General features: G+C 40.5%; 1 protein-coding gene across 1 annotated transcript in view; it reads left to right on the top strand.

The window, feature by feature from the left end:
* ITIH5 (inter-alpha-trypsin inhibitor heavy chain 5) overlaps nt 1-17,935 on the top strand; it is a 118,103-nt gene that overhangs the window by 57,264 nt on the left and 42,904 nt on the right. Inside the window, exons 6-7 of the mRNA XM_010590891.3 lie at nt 3,261-3,430; nt 4,143-4,259. Of these exons, the coding sequence (XP_010589193.2) occupies nt 3,261-3,430; nt 4,143-4,259 (287 nt within the window). The remainder of the gene's footprint in view (nt 1-3,260; nt 3,431-4,142; nt 4,260-17,935) is intronic.

Below are 17,935 nucleotides of genomic sequence, written 5' to 3'. Positions count from 1 at the left end.
TCTTCATCAGGACAGCTTCTCAGCCATACCTGCAGGCAGGCTTCTCTCTGCCCCGTAGTTCATTGGCCCCTTGGCCCGGCCTTTGCCCTGCTCAGACAAGTGTTAACAAATTTCTTTAGCTCCACCAGTAAGTGCCCTGAAGCGCTCCACTCCATCAGGAAGCCTCGTGCCCGAAGGCGGTTCAGCTCTGTTGCTCCATGGGTTGGGACACCCACTGTAACCACCTTGCTCCATGGACTGGGAAGTCCACTGTGCCATCTTGTGCCAGTCTCCTGATTCTGCCGCAGCCATTTCTCTGTCAGCAACTCTCACTGTCTTGCACCATCTCCAGTGTTACAGCTCTCTCTCTATGTCTCCTGGGCCTAGGAGGTTCTCAGGGCACGGACCCAGGGTCCAAAGGACACACTCTGCTCCTATCTCTTCTTGGTGGTAGTGAGGCCCCCCCCGCAATCCATCTCTGGGATGGCTCATTTTAAGCCTTATGGAATAGAAAAACTGACCAATCTCTTTGTTAGGGTTTCATATACCTTATTTGCATTATTATCAATCTGTCCAATCCCCTTGGTGGATGACAAATGTCTTATTTGTATAGTCCCACCCCATCATTTGGTAGGAGTTATAAGACCATGGCTACAAAGGCCATATAAAAGCAATCCATTGCACCACAACTGATAATAATACAGTTATACTGTTGCTTACCATGGACCACTACAGTGCTAACTATGTTGCATCACTTAATCTTTTCAATAGTGTGAGCTAGGTACTACTGTTAATCCATTTTACAGATGAGATAGCCGAGACTCAGTAATTTGCCCAAGGTCTCACAGCTAACAAGAGATAGGGCCATATTTGAATATAGGTCCTTCTAACTCACGGTCCTGAGTTCTTAGCTGGTGTATTACCTTGCCTCTCATTCTTGGTGCTTTACCAATAATCATCAATGAGAGATTGAGTCCAGAGAGCATGCGGTTTCCTTTGATTTCAAGGACCTTTCCATTTTCAGCCTTTTTTTTTTTTTCCTCCCCTCTAATGGTTTTAAGGTATTTTCAGCCGCGCTGGCGAACTGGAGAGTGACACTTGTCAATGTGCTTCTCAATGTTCTCAACTCCTTCTTCCAATGAGCTGATCTATTGGAAGCATGCTATCTTTTCTACAACTGTCTTTCTACAAGAATAAACTTTCCTATTGCTAGCTCTCTGATTACTTTCCAAATTCCTGCCCTTGATAAGTGCAAAAATAGAAGAATCACTTCTGCCCAGTGGTTCCTGTTAGGGTTACACCTAAATTGTCTCTGAAAAATAATTATCTATTCTGCTGAAGAAAACATTTAAACTTCCTTTGACTTTAGTGTCTAATAAACCCTGCAGAGAAGGAAGTTTATTTTCAAGTACAAATTATTCTGGTCATTTCCTTTCTCTTCTGCTATTTGGCCATAGAAAATTGCTGGTTAGCCTACTGTGCAGTATCTGCTTCAGAGGACCTAAAAGATAATCAGATGCTTTATAGCACGTTTAAGCCTGCCTTTGATTCAGTATCTGGCTGAAAGCCTCCATGTGTGCTGGTGATTAAGAGTTCTTATTTTTATTTTCATATTCTTCATGGTCCATGCTGATCTGAAAAATTTGGATTTCTGCTGCTGAATACATAGACTTTGTGATGTTTGGAATTAGAAACGTGGGTAATCTGCTAAATCATTCTCTTTGTGATTGAACCGGAAGTGAAGGTTAGGAGCAAAAACTGGGATGCTCTTTGTGTGGCCTGTCTTCTCACTATTTTTTTTTTTTTTAATAAACTACATTGAACTTGTTTATCTTTCTTTTCTAATTTATATCCAAAGGTCCGTGCTTGCAGAAAGCTTTGGGGAATGTTTTTTAAAAGGAGACATAACTTTCTGAATAAACAGTATGTTAGGGCAACCAAATAATTGATGAGGGAGGGGTTTCCTTTATAGAAGAATTCCAGATGGTTGGAACGATAGGGTTAGAAATCACCATTTTGCAATCTTAATGAAATAATAGATCTAGACCAGTATCATCAGCGATTGCTAAACTATCAAGTAAAAGATAGGTGGGAAACGCTACAATGGGGCGTCAGGCTGGCAACACCTGAACCCACTATCAATCTTACCAGGACTAACGGGAAACGACTTCTCATGTGATGGAGTAGAAAGCACCCGGCATCACCTGTGAAGCATTTGTGCCAAAAGAACTGAACCTGAATCTAATCAGACCTCTTAACTCTACCTACCAGAACACAAGGAAACAGAAGGGACTGAGCAGTGCTTCTCAACCTTGGAGGAGCCCTGGTGGCACAGTGGTTAAGTGCTTAGCTGCAAACCCAAAGGTCAGCAGTTTGAACCCACCAGTTATTCCCTGGGAGAAGGATATGGCAGTCTGCTTTCATAAAGATTACAGCCTTCGAAACCCTAATGGGCAGTTCTACTCTGTCCTGTAGGGTCACTATGAGTTGGAATCAATGGCAATGGGTTTGGTTTTGGCCAAGGCATCAGTATTTTTGTATAGCTCCACCAGATGTTACAATGTGAGTCAAGGTTGGAAACCACTGGAATAGAGGAGCAAGTTAAAGGACATCATGAGGAACAATCACAAAATGTAGAATGTGAGAAATACCACAGGATAAATGACCAGGTTTCCACAATGTATACTATGGGGCGTTAGAAAAGAGTCGGGAGGAGGGGACACTGTTAGAGATTAAAATGGATTTAAGGGACATATAAACTAAGTGTAATGTCTGCACCTCGTATTGATCCTGATTTCACCAAATCAACTATACCAAGACACTTTTTTTGGAGAATCAGGGAAATTTAAATACAGACTGAATGTTAGCAGGTATGAAGGCATTGAGTGTTAATATTTTTACTTGTGGTCATGATTTTGTGGTTATGTTTCAAAAAGTTCTTACAGTTATATACTGAAGTGTTTATGGATGAAATATGATGCCTGGGATTTGTTTTAAGATATTCTAGCAAGAAATGGTGAAGGGATAGATAAAACATTAAAAATTACTGTGTTTTAGATGTTTTTACAAGAAAAGTTTAAAAGGAGGCAGAGGTAAAATGTATGATAACATGTCTCTTGCATTGTGATGTATTATTAATAGAGTCTTGGAAGTTCGTATGAAATATAAACCTGAAATAAAATTAAGTTTAACCCTCTGTGCCCATGCAAAAGCAATTCTTATTTCTTTTTAGAAAAAATTTATATATTTATGTATTAATTGTGTGTGTGTCTTATTTGCAGATGATTCGGGGCCTCCTCCTTCTACGGTTATCCACCAAAATGAAACTTCTGCCAAAGTCATTTTTAAACCTAGTGTGATACAACAAGCCAAGATTGCTCAGAATGGTATTTTGGGAGATTTCATCATTAGATATGATGTCAATAGGGAACAGAGCATTGGGGACATCCAGGTAATAGATTCACCATTGCTGTTTCCTGTTGGTTTCTTGGTACTTTTAGTTAGATGAAAACTAGATACGGGAACTTACTTGAAAGAGAGAGAACTTTCTGGCTCTTAGAAAATTTGTTTTAACAAAATATGTCTCCAAAGAGACTAATGGTGTTCCCTTGCTGGAGGCCAACAGTACCTATTTCCTGTTTCAATAACCTGGAGAGCAAACAAAATCTATAATAATTCCCCCTGCAGTGTTTTAGGTGAAGTTAGAATTTTAGTTGCTTTTCAAAAGAGGTTGCTCTGTCGCTCATTCCCCTTTATGTTTTATTGCTCCAGAGACACAGTGGGAATATTAATACATAATAATATGTGCTCAGAATATAGACAGCCTTGTCTCAACTTGTAAGATTCTTGGTAAAAACCAGATAATGTAGGAAGCAGGATTCTCAAGAGATAAGAGTCAGAGGGGATGGGTAATTAAAATGAAATTAGTAGACATATTCAATAAAATTTTAAGGGGCGTTTCCATCCTTATACAGGTTAAATTAGCTATTAGTTCCCCCGGAGGGATCAGGACCATGGATCATTTTGTTCTGGACATAGACTCTGAACCCTTGGTTCTGTTTCATGGTGTCTGTGACTTTTAGAAGCTCCGTGGACTATTCATTTTAGTTCCTTTTCCTCCTTTTCTGAGTACTACCATTCTTATGTTCCTTTTTCTCCACCAGGTTCTAAATGGCTATTTTGTGCACTACTTTGCCCCTAAAGACCTTCCTCCTTTGCCCAAGAACGTGGTATTTTTGCTTGACAGCAGTGCGTCCATGGTGGGAACCAAACTCCGGCAGGTAAGTGAGTGCCAGCTGCCCAGTTCTTCCTCTTCCCATTTTTGTCTGCAACAGTGATCTTTGTGAATGAAGTCCAGCTGATGCAAATGTCATTATTTAGCTTTACAGGGAACATTCCAGAATTGATTTACTTAAACCGTTGACATAAACTATCATTTTATTTTAGCATAGTAGTTTTAAGAGGATAGAGGGGCATGCTATAGAAACACTTCTAAATAAAGGGGACTAGCAGAGCGAATTATGTAAGCAAGACAGCAGTACACATAAAGGGCCACTCACCAGCATCATTGTTGACAGAATAATTCTGTTCAGTGTTGATGCCCTATGGGACCAATGGAATAGAATCATTACCAGTCCCTTTGGCCTATCCTTAAGATTAAGGACTGTGAGGGACATTAAAGGAACATCGAGGAAAAATTAAATTATCCTGAACATAAGGCTGTCTCTCGGTATCCACGGGGGATTGGTTCCAGGACACCCCGCCCCCCATCCTGTGCAGATACTAAAATCCGTGGATGCTCATGTCCCTTGTATAAAATGAGGCCACTCCACCTGCATGTCCCATGCTTCAGCCCAAGAACAGGGCCCTGCCCTGTGCCTGCTTCCATGCCAAGGCCCTACTCCCTCCTGCCTGTGGAGAGTAGCCTAGCCAATGCACCCCCGGAAAAGGAAGACTAGGAGGTGAAAGTCTGAAGACTGTGGGGAGCCAGGATCCTGAATAGGTGCATGTGGCAGAGGCAGTGGCTCCAGCCAAGCCCGGGACCACCGTTGACCACGCAGGTAACTGAAACCACAGAAAGCGAAACTACAGATAAGGGGGGGACTACTATGAATCCGTAGATGTGGAACCCACAGATACAGAGGGCAGACTGTACAGCTACTTACTTTTTTCTTATAAACCACTGGAAAAGGCAATTTCTTATCTTACTTTTTTTTTATGTTATTTCCAACTCACAAACCATAGTGGAAAACAGAACTATTGGCTGCTGGACCAACTAATAATCTTTACGTACATCAAAACTTAGATCTCCAGCTTTTCTTTTTTAACCTAATTCCTATTTTATCAGTTAATAATACAAATATGTGGTTTAATAAGTCAAATATAGTATCTAAAAGCTCATAAGTACCCCTTTTCCCAACTGTTTCGATCCGTAGTTCTCATCCCATAGCCCCACAGATGAACTTAATTCTAACTAATAAGCTATTACAAATATTTTTCCTTAATTTGTTATTTTGTAAATGGTTTCTTTGGCATTTATATTTTTAAAAATCATACAGTAAAGCCTGCTAATCTTTTCTTCCTGGGGTCTGGGTTTCCTCTTCCCCCGCTCCCCTGCCAAATAGCAAAAAAATATATTCCAAAATGTGATATGAGGATAGTGTTTAATTATTTTTCAGAGGTTAGCCAAGTATAATTTCTACCTGATAATGGGGGGGGGGGGGGTGGGTGGATATACTTCCCCTGTAAACCAGCTTCTTGTTCTTCAGCATCACATTCTTGTACAGAATTTAGCCTGCTAACTCCTCCATTTTTATTGCTTTTTTTCTACCTTCCTGAGTTGCTGAGCTTTCATCTTTACTTTTCTAAAGAATACTCAGTATCTTTTTAAATATGCATCTGCTGGTGAAGAGCTCTCAGTTTTTATTTGTGTGAAAATGATCTTTTTCACTTTCATTCTTTAAGAATATTTCTACTGGGTATGGAATTCTAGGTTGGTTGTTATTTTCTTTCAGTACATTGATGATGCCTTCCACTGTTTTCTGGTTACCATCATTGCTGTTAAAAAGTCATTGATCTTTTAACTGTTGTTTCCCTGAAGGTATTCTCTCTTTTTTTGTTGACTTCTTTTAAGATTTTTCTTTTTGCTTTTAGTTTTCTGTAGTTTTAATATAATAGTTCTAAGTGGATTTCTTTTTGTTTATTCTTCATAAGGTTCCTAGGGTTTCGTGAATGTGTGGATTCATGGAAAAATTCTCTGTCATTATCTTTGAAATTGTTTCTGTTCACTTTTCCTTCTGGAATTCTAATATTAGATCCTTTTTTCATATCCTCTATGTCCCCTGCACTCTCTTCTATATATTCCATCATTTGCCTTTCCATGCTTTATTGCAGACCTATCTTCCAGTTCACAAATTCTCTCTTCAGGTATGTCTAATCTGCTGTTAAACTCATCCATTTCAATTATATTTTTTATTTCTAGAATTCCTCTTTTTTTTTTATTTGAATTTGCTATGTCACTTTTTAGGGTTTTTAGTTATTTTATGGAGTTTTGGATAATGTTTTTTATCTTGTTGAACACACAGTAAACATGGTTGTTTTAAAGTCTGTGTCTGATAATTTCAATCTCTGGAGCTCATGTGAGAGCTTTTTTACTGTCAATTGTTTTTTCTTCTTGTGTGACTGGTTATCTTTGATTAAAAAAAAAAAAATGATTGCATGATGGATATTATGTTTGAAAATTTGTAGAAATAATTTGAGACTGGGATAATGAAATATTCCTCCAGAGAATGTTTTGGTTTGCAGCGAAAGTAAGTTCCAAGGAAAAAATCAGTAACTTTAGCTATGTAAAAATTTTAAAATTTTGTTATAAATAAAAATGTAATAAAAGAAAGCAAAAGACTGGAAAACTTTGTGCAGGAGAAAGACAGGGGTTTTACCTTTAATAGAAATTATAATTAAAGAAATGCATATTAAGAGAAATACTATTTTTATCTTCATATTGTCAACCTTTAAACTGTGTAAATTATTTATAATGACAAACAATTTCTGTAGTATGCATTTGGAGAATTCAACAAAATTTTATATTTAAATTATTTACCAGTAAATATTAAGAAATACCAGAAAGGTAGAATGCATGGTCAGTTCTACTGCATCTTCACTCAAAGGTCATTGGTCACCCAAAGGCTACAGCATCTTGAAGGACCTGCATCTTCAAGTGCCCGAGTCACTTCAGGGGCTAACCTCAAACCTCCATTCCAGGCCACAAGAGTCCGCTTCCACTTCTAATGAGAGAACTACCCATAATCCTCTTATCTAATAATACCCAGAAAGACAAATCATACCCCAAATTGTACAGAGAAAACCAGTCAACTAAATCAGGGCCTCCTAAACTTACCTTTAAGGAGAAAAATTAGTTGGGCACATCTTAAAAATGTAGTATGGGGTATTTTCAACATGCTAGGTATTACGCAAAGGGTATTAGGTGAATTATTTAAAAAAAAAAAACAAAACTTAATCCTTATAACAATTTGGTTACCACTCCCATTTTACTGGTGGAGAAACTGAGGCTTTTCAAAGATAGATATCTCCACTAGTAAATGGTAGGGCCAGGCTACAAACCCAGGACTGACTGCAAAGCCCATGAGGCAAACTGTGATGCTGTGGTGCCTCCATACAGGGTGCAGTGTCGTGAGGCAGCACTGTTGTGCAACTAATGGAAGAGCAAATGGATACAAGGTTAGTATAGTTTTACATTTCAAGACCCAGTTGAGAAAGTTGTATTTTGGAAGGCAGGGATTTCCTTGCATTTAGCAAAAGCAATGTAATGACAGATACCATACCATTTGTTAGTTTCCCCTCTTCCTTCATTCCTGGATATTAAAATCCCATTCCTTGCATGCTGGTCACTGGAAGTCTGGCATGCACCCTGCTGGCTTCTAAGCTACAGGATGGCCTCTTTCCAGGAGAACCACCCTAGACCAGCCAAACACATGTCAGAAGCCTCTGAGCCATTTCTAAAGCCCATTGCTGCCTTGAGTGGATTTGAAAACTGCTATTTTAGCAGCTCTCAGCTTCTTTAAGGCCACAGCACTAAGTAAAAGGCCTAGAGTCTTGTATAAAATGTCATGTCCACTGGTGAAGAGGATAATTGCCCCAAGCATGGGGCTTTTATATTGTGTCAACAGGCTTGGCAGCATTGGATATTTGCCACAGGTCCATTCAAATTCCATTAAGAATCATTCAGGGGCAGATGGAAGGGAGGGGAGAAAGGGGGACTCACTGCTTAGGGGACACTGAGCTTCTGTTAAAGGTGATAGGAAAATTTGGAAACGAGTAATGGTAATGATAAACATGATAAACATAGCTGATGTCATTGAATTGTACACGTGACAGATGTTGAAACTGTAAATGATTTGTTACATATATATTTGCCACAACAATAATAAAAAGAATCATTCACTGTTATTCTGGATGTTCTGGGCTCCCCTTATCTTTGATGAGCCTGAAATATTTCACTCTGCTTATCACAATGTAGAGCACATAGTTGGTGTTTAATAATTACTCAAACAATTGATGTATTAGGAGTTGTAAAGATCATTCAACCTTGAAACGTATAGCCAGTAAGGGAGGGGAGGCACCTGTGTCCGGGGAGCACCTGAAGCTGTGTGCCTCTGGCATTTTCTGGTTCTTGTCCTGATCACAGTGGGAATGTGAGCCTGGCACCAGGACTCATCCAGCTGAGGAACAGTGACAGGACCCCGCAGGTTGCTGGCATAGGGCTTGGCTCTGTTTTCTCTCCTGTGCAATTGTTTTGAGGCATAGCTCTGGTGCTGGGTCACATAAGATTTCTGCCTCCCAGTTTGAGCTAGTAAAACTCCTCAGTAAGAGTAGGAGCAGAAAAAGGCAACAAAAAGGATAAAACACAGTGATTAGAACGTTGTTGTTAGGTGTCGTCAAGTCGATTTTGACTTATAGCAACCCCGTGTGACAGGTTAGAACTGCCCCATAGGGTTTTCCAGGCTGCAGTCTTTATGGGTGCAGATCACTAGGTTTTTTCTCCCATGGAGCTGCCGGATGGGTTCAAATTGTCAATCTTTCAGTTAGCAGCTGAGCTCTTAGAGCTGAGCTATAGTTTTTTCTGGTTGGTCACATGCTTAAAGCATTGGCACTAGCAAATGAGCATGTCCTTGGGGAGATTTAGGATAATATATAGTTGATTAAATACATTTCCCCTTGACCAAGGCCTACGCTTTGTTCTTTTTCTCTTCCTTGTGAAATTAAGTCTACTACTATTTTTGTCCTCCTTTTTTACTAGGGAGCTTGGCCGAAGGACCTTCTCTGACAACCCAGCAGTGACTAATGTATCATTCAGCAGATGCTTCTCATTCTTCTGGAAACCCTGGTGGCGTAGTGGTTAAGTGCTATGGCTGCTAACCAAAAGGTTGGCGGTTCAAATCCACCAGGCGCTCCTTGGAAACTCTATGGGTCAGTTCTACTCTGTTCTATAGGGTTGCTATGAGTCGGAATCGACTCGACGGCACTGGGTTTGGTTTTTGGTTTTGGTTTAATTCTTCTCATAATGCATCCCATTCTATGTTAATTCTAGGTTTTCCTGTGTAGCTTTTGGAAGCTACCTGAATTTAATTTAGTCAACAATTTTAGAGGGTAAAGACCAAGCTTAATATTTCTGATCTGTAATTGCCAGATTAAAATGAAGTTTCGTGTGAAGTGATGAATTGAAAGACTGCAATCTGAATGCTATTTGTGCTTCATTCACTGGTTTACTATGTGCTCCAGGATGTCAGTTTCTTCTTCACTATCCACAACGGGATATTTTATGTTCAAAATCTGAATATTTTATGTGTAGCATTATAGGCTAAGAGTCTGTAACCTCCATAGGTTTGAGGACTTTTTGTTATTGATCTTTGTAGTTTGTATTCCCAGCTCCTAGCACAGTACCTGACATGTCATTGTTGTTAGCTGCCATTGATTTGGCCCCCAACTCATTGTGACCCCATGCACAATGGAATGAAACACTCCCCAGTTCTGCGCCATCTCCCTGATTGGACTGTTGTGATCCATAGGGTTTTCATTGACTGATTTCTTTGGAAGCACATTGTCAGGGGTTTCCTCCTAGTCTGTGTTAGTGTGGAAGCTCTGCTAAAACGTGTTCAGCATCATAGCGACACTCAAGCCCCCACCTTCAGACGGGTGGTGGCTATGCATGAGGTGCGTTGGCCAGCGATCGGACCTGGGCCTTCAGCACGGAAGGTGAGAATTCTTACACTGAACAACCACTGATGGGTGGCAGCTGTACATGAGGTATGTTGGCTGGGAATTGAACCTGGGTCTCCTGCATGGAAAGAGAGAATTGTATCACTGAAATACCACAGCCTTCATACCTGACTTATACTAATTATTTGTACTAAAAGGCATACCAGCACATAAACATTAAATGTAGCCTGAATTTTTTAAGGCACAGTAGCCACCATTGAGTGATCAATACATACCAAGCATTCTGAGGGTTTCTCATATGTTGTCTCATTTAATCTTTAAGCAATCCAATGATGTAGACACTATTATCCCTATTATATAAGTGAGAAGGTGACAGGCAGGAAGGCGACATACCTGTGTTGAAACATATAAAGTTTTAAGTAGAAGAGTTAGGATTCAAACCAGATCTATCCTACTCTAAAGCCTCCGCTCCTCCCCATAACATTAGACCACCTCTCAAGCTTTTAGGGTCTACCTATTCTTATCGCCATGTGATGTGATGTGGAATGCTGCCATCTCGGCTAAGTGCACACAGATGCCACCTGCTTCAGCCACCAGCATGGTGTGAAAAATCAGTGGAGCTCTTCTGCCCCAGTCCATAATAATTACCTAGGAGTATTTTATTATTTGATGTTAAGAACACGCAAAAGGATGCAGACTTCCTTCCCTTTTATGATTTGGATTGGACAAGCTTGGAGAGAGCAGAGGTGCCGAGTGAGGAAAAGGTGGGTGACTAAGAGGTCCCGTGGTGTCTAACGGTGCATAACAGTCTAGCTGCCCTCTTCCAGAATATGTGACCTGCCACTTTTTGAAAGGGAGCATTCTGGAAAGACATTAGGGTATGAAGAAAGTAGCTTTTAAATGATGGAGATCAGAAAAGGCAGGGACCAGAAGCTCACTGAACAGCCTGGAAGAATGCTCACAGGGACAGCAGAACCTGAAAGTACCTCTATAGAGTTATGACCTGGTTAGGAGGGGAGAGCTCCCTGCATGAACAAATGAAGGAGCTGAGAAAAGAGGAGGGATGGAAGCATACAAATGAGATCAAGTCTGAAGAATTTGAACCTAAGCCACCACCTGTCTGTCATTTTGTCCCACTGTGATGCTGGAAGCTATACCACTGGCATTTCAAATACCAGCAGGGTCATCTAGGGTGGACAGTTTTCAGTGGAACTTCCATTCTAAGACAGACTAGGAAGAAAGGTCTGGTGATCTACTTCCAAAAATTAGCCAATGGAAACCGTATAGCTCACAACAGAATATTGTCCAAGATAGTGCTGGAAGATGAGCCCCCTAGGTTGGAAGGTACTGAAAATACACAGTAGCCACGGCAATGAACTTGAATATACCAACAAATTGTGAAGATGGTGCAGAACTGGCAATGTGACATTCTGTTGTAGATGGGGTCACTATGAGTCAGAGCTTGACTTGCCAGCAAATACCAACAACTGAACAAAGGCATTCTGTGACTATCATATAGAAACAATGGACAGTATAGAACTTTTTGTACTCCTACAGTACCTGTGTGGGTCACAGGTCTTGTTGTAAGCATCCGAAAGCAAGACCCCTTTCTGATTTCCTAATTTTGTACTCTAAGTCGAGAAGAGGATTCAGCAAACATTTTCTGTAAAGGGACAGATGGTAGATATCTTAAGCTTTGCAGGCCACATGGTTTCTGTTGTATTTACTCAAGTCAGTCCTGCTGTTGTAGAGCAAAAGCAGCCAGAGACAATTTGGAGAGAATGGGTGTGGTTGTGTTCCAATAAAACTTTATTTATAAAAACAGCAGGCAGGATTTGGCCCCCAGGCCGTAGTTTGCTAACCTTTGGTCTAGGGAAATGACTAATTGCCATATGACTAGAGGTCATTTCAGTTGAAATTATTTATTCTCATCTACTGAGTTTGCTTTTGTCAAAACACCAGTAGATGTGTGCTTCAGAAATACATTGCAAAATCTGGGACTTGGGGCAGTTAACAGAAGACAGTGGGGGAAAACTGGTATTTTTTTTTTTCACTCTGACTCAGAGTATGAGGTAATAAATAATGGACAGAGGGCAAAATAATTATTTCTCTAAGTTACCAGTGGAAAAAAAATTTTTTAGTTTCAAAAAATTGCTCTTCAGCAATGATATATAGATATTTTTGAGATAAATTGGAAGCATTAATTTTTAAAAAATTTTGTTAAGGTGGTTACGATTTATCCAAATGGGATTATATCTAAGTAATTTGAAGGGTCTCTGAACATAGGCGCTATGTTTTCATTCAAAGAAAAAATTAATGACATAGGGCAGTTTGTACTCCTGCGTTACCTGTTCAGGTCACAGACCTGGTTGTAAGCATCTGAGAGCATGACCCTAGTGAATAACAGAAAAGCTTACCTCCCTGCTTTCTGGTTTCCTAACTGTGCACTGTAGTCTCGAGTAAGGATGAGCAAACATTTTCTGTAAAGGGCTAGGTAAGGGCTAAACAGAAACCTTAGCTATATGTAATGACAAGATAAATGCTATAAATCAAAGAGAATTTGATGAAATAACAAAAGTGGAAGTGCTCATCAGAGTGTCAGAGAGATTTGTTATTCCTGCGATTTCATACCCTAGCTCAGCTGATTGAAATTACAACTGTGTCTTCTAAACAGGGTGGCGTTAGGATGATAGCAACTATTGTGATCAATTATTGGCCAGTGTGGTCCTTGTAAAGATTTATGTTATTTCATGACTCTTTCACAAGTACCTTTTCACTAAAGTGGTAATTTTCACTGTGTCAGGACCAATGCCAAGTGTAAAAAGCTGGATCTAAAGAATGACATTTGGCCTATATTATCATCGTTGAAGAAATCACTGAAGTGTTAAGAATAGTTCAGTCAAAACTTTGTTACTTTCTTCATCCAGGTAAGGTTTTCTGAATCATCCTTTTGTTTTTTTAAACTTGAATTTGGGCCTCAATCATTTTGCTCAGGCTTCTCTGTAAAACAAAACACAGTATTGGAAAGAGAGCTGAAGGAGTCTGTCTGGTTCTGGGCATGAAGCAAGGGAAGGATAAATTGTCCTGGCAGAGTACAGGCAGTCCCCGGATTGCAAACGAGTTCCGTTCCAAAGTCTGTAAGTTGAGTTTGTACGTAAGTCAGAACAGTTAGGTACAGTTTGTATCTAACATCAGTTAGCCAGGTGTTTGTCTAGATATGTAATATATAGTGTACCTTTCTATGCTTAAAAACATTAAACAAACACTTCCAGATACACTAAAACATCTTTAACATAATAATACAGTAATAGTAATATTTTGATGTAATGTTTTGATGCATGTCACAAAGTAGTGCCCATTACAAACCATTGTTTGTGCCTCAGATTTTCAATATAATAGGCTTTACAGGGGTTGGTTTGTAACTATGGGTTGTACGTAAGTCAGATATTTGTAACCCAGGCACTGCTGGTAGCGGTTTTCCAAGTGTGGTCTCAAAGCAGCATCTCCAGCATCACCTGGGATTTTAGATACACAGGTATTCAGGACTCGCCACAGAATTACAGCATCAGCCGATCTGGGGGCTGGGCCAGCCAGGTGAGCCTGGTGCATGCTAAAGTCAGAGTGCATTCTAAAGGCCGAGAACACTGCCTTAGAGGGAAGAAGATGAAGTTCAGGAGCTGGGAAACACATGGAGAAAACAGTAACTGACCTCTGGTAAAATGCCTAACGGTATGTTCCTAAGAGAGGGCAGCAAGGCCCAGTGAACAAGACAGAAATGGTAAAGAGTGGTCCATTTCTGGTTTGCCATGTCTGTGCTCTGCCGAGGGCAGCAGTGAGCTTGCTAGACTGAGTACTCAAGAGATTTTCAGAAGACAGCTGGGAGAGTTTGGGGAATGTACTTGATTTGAAGAAAATACGTAGAAGAAATCAGAAAACAGGAGTTGAGGGCCAGGTGGGAAAACCAGGCTTCCGAGGTGAGATTAAGTCAGGGATATTGGAATTATTCACCACCCTCCCACCCCAGCCCCACATTCTCTATACCCCGTTCATTCGTTTACTAGCTCCGATTCCTGAGACATGCAATATATCTGAAACCTTCGCCAAATGTCCAACCTTTACTGCTGGAAAGCTCTGATGCCTGATTTCCTTTTCATCCCCAGGTAAGTGAGCCAGACAACATAGAAAGATGTAAGGTTTCATTTAACCCTCATCCATATAGCTAAGGAAACCTCCACTCCGGCCCCTCTAGCTCTCCAGAACCAAAGACCTCCTAATGCAAATAAGGCAGACAAGAAAAAGTTGCTAACCAAAGGACCCTCTCCGACCCCAGCAATTACATTCGCCTGGCTTTATAATCCCTTCCCTCCTGCAACAAAAACTCACGTCCCCGTCTCATGGTGACTTTAACTGAAAGTATGCGTAGCTGGAAAGAGACTTTCATCACTCTCCATGTCTTATGGCAGAGGGTGACTCCACTTCCTCTAAATATTTTCTTGTATATACAATCCATATATTCTTTTATATTCTGTGCTTGCTTCTTACCCAGTTGTTTCCCTATTTTACATTTCAGCATGGATTTTTCTCAGCCTCTCCATATCTGTGTTTTGCATTCTAGGTATTTGTCAAGGCATATACCTGAAAATTTATTGTGAGTGACCCAGGATGGAGCTAAGTCAAGCAAAAAAGCACAAGAACTCATACTTCAGGGAAAGATGAATGGGTTAGAGGCCAGTTGAATGGGTCAAAAGGCAGAGAGTCAGACACCAAAAAAAAAACACACAAAAAAAAGACCCTAGAATGAAACAGGTGGGGCTCCAGAAACCAAACATGTAGGTGGACAATACAAACTTCAGAATTTAGGCCAGGCCTCGAGGAACAAGAACGCAATCATTTTAGTCAGTAGGCATGTCAAAACAATTGATAAAAGATACCAGTTACAAAGGAGATCCGTAAACTGAGGTGAACTTTTCTGGTCAGCAGCCTCTTACTCACTTCCTGTTAGAGCAGGAAACCATTTCCTGGGATGACCACCTGGGGCCTACAGATGGATTATACCCTTTTTTTTTTTTTTGTAACATAGTAAGGTATACTCTTGGCGAGAGTGAGAAGTCTGAGATTAACAGTGAAGCTAAATCTTGATAAGTACTAACCTTCCACATGAAGAAGAGTGGAAAAAAAAAAAGAAAGTTTGAGATTTGAGTTATTTACACGTTAAGTATGAAAAATGGATTTGCCTCATACTTCACTATTTGTTTCCTAGGGCTGTTATAACGAAATACTACAAACCGGGCGGCTTATAGAAGTCCTGGTGGCACAGTAGTTAAGTGTTTGGCTGCTAACCCAAAGGTCAGCAGTTTGAATTCATCAGCCGCTCCTTGGAAACCCCATGGGACCGTTCTACTCTGTCCTGTAGGGTCGCTAGGAGTTGGAATTGACTTGACAGCAATGGTGTTTTGGGTGGCTTATAAAAACAGAAATTTCTTGTCTCACAGTTCAGGTGGCTGGGAGTCTGAGATCAAGGTGTTGGCTCTGTTGATTCCTTTTGAGGCTTTGAAGGAGAATCTATCCCATGACTTTTTCCTAATTTCTCATAACTCCAGGTGTTCCTTGGCTTGCAGCTGCGATGTCACATAGCATCCTTCCTCTGTTTCTGTGAATCTTCTCCTCTTCCATAAGGACACCAGTCATATAGGATTAGAACTCGCTGTACTGCAGTATGACCTCATGTTAACCTAACTGGTAAAATGTCTTCAAAGACCCTATTTCCCATACTGTGTCACATTCACAGGTACAGGGCTCAGAACTTCAACATACAGGCGTACCTCGGAGATATTGCGGGTTCGGTTCCAGACCACTGCAATAAAGCAAATATTGCGATAAAGTGAGTCACATGAAATTTTTTGTTTCCCAGTATATATAAAAGTTATGTTTACACTATACTATAGCCATTAGGTATGCAATGGCATTATGTCTAAAAAAAAAAACAATGTACGTACCCTAATTGTAAAATACTTTATTGCTAAAAAATGCTAACCATCATCTGAGCCTCCATGTTGATGTCTGATGATTGATCAGGGTTGTGGTTGCTGAAGGTTGGGGTAGCTGTGGCAATTTCTTAAAGTAAGACAACAAAGAAGTTGGCCACATTGATTGACTCTTCTTTCAAGAAAGATTTCTCTGTAGCATATGATGCTGTTGGATAGCATTTTACCCACAGTTGTAGATCTTTCAAAATTGGAGACAACTTTCTCAAATCCTGCTCCTGCTTTATCAACTAAGTTTATGTAATATTCTAAATTCTTTGTCATCATTCCACCAATGTTCACCGCATCTTCACCAGGAGTAGATTCCATTTCAAAAAACCAATTTTTTTTGTACATCCACAAGAAGGAACTCCTCATTCATTAAACTTTTATCTTGAGATTCCAGCAATTTATTCACATCTGTGGGCTCCACTTCTAATTCTAGTTCTCTTGCTGTTTCCACCACTTTAAGTTATTTCCTCCATTGAAGTCTTGAACCCCTCAAAGTCATCCATGAGAGTCGAAATTAACTTCTTCCAAATTCCTGTTAATGTTGATATTTTGACCTCCTCCTGTGAATCATGAATGTTCTTAATGGCATCTAGAATGGTGAATCCTTTCCAGAAGGTTTTCAGTTTACTTTGCCCAGATCCATCAGAGGAATCACTGTCTATGGCAGCTGTAGCATTATGAAATGTATTTAAGACGTGAAAGTAGAAATTAGTCCTTGGTCCCTGGGTTGCAGAATGGATGTTGTGTTAGTAGGCGTGAAAACAACATTAATCTCCTTGCACATCTTCATCAGAGCCCTTGGGTGACCAGGTGCATTGTGAATGAGCAGTAATATTTTGGAAGGAATCATTTTTCTGAGCAGGAATCTTTTTAAGCCCAAGAGTGCACGTAAAATATTCAGTACACCATGTTGTAAACACACGTGCCGTCGCTCAGGGTTTGTTCCGTTCATAGAGCACAGGCAGAGTAGATTTAGCATTGCTTTAACTTAAAGTCACCAGCTGCATCAGCCCCTAACAAGGGAGTCAGCCCATCCTCTGAAGCTTTGAAGCCAGGCGTTGCCTCCTCTCTAGCTGTGAAAGCCCTAGAAGGCATCTCCTTCTAATACAAGGCTGTTTCGTCTGCACTGAAGGCCTGTCATGTAGTGTAGCCCCTTCATCAGTTACCTTCGCTCGATCTTCTGCACAGCTTGCTGCAGCTTCCACATGAGCACTTCCTGCTTCATCTGGCACTTTCATGTTACGGAGACGGCTTCTTTCCTTAAACCTCATGAACCAACCTCTGCTAGCTTCAAACTTTCCTTCCGCAGCTTCCTCACCTCTGTCAGCCTTCACAGAATTGAAGAGAGTTAGGGCCTTGCCCTGGATTCGGCTTTGGCTTAAGGGAATGTCGTGGCTGGTTTGATCTTCTGTCCAGACCACTTAAGCTTTCTCCGTATCAGCAGTAAGGCTGTTTCGCTTTCTTATCATTTGTGTGTTCCATGGAGTAGTATTTTTAATTTCCTTCAAGAATTTTCCTTTGCCTTCACAACTTGGCTGTTTGGCGCAAAAGACCTAGCTATTGGCCTGTCTTGGCTTTTGACATGCCATCCTCACTAAGCTTAATCATTTCTAGCTTTTGATTTAAATTGAGAGATGTGTGACTCTTCCTTTCACTTGAACGCTTAGAGGCCATTGAAGGGTTCT

The sequence above is a fragment of the Loxodonta africana genome, chromosome 4, assembly GCF_030014295.1.
Source record: "Loxodonta africana isolate mLoxAfr1 chromosome 4, mLoxAfr1.hap2, whole genome shotgun sequence".
Classification (NCBI taxonomy): Eukaryota; Metazoa; Chordata; class Mammalia; order Proboscidea; family Elephantidae; genus Loxodonta; species Loxodonta africana.
Note: the sequence above shows the minus strand (reverse complement) of the source record. Positions and strands in the feature narration are given on the sequence as shown.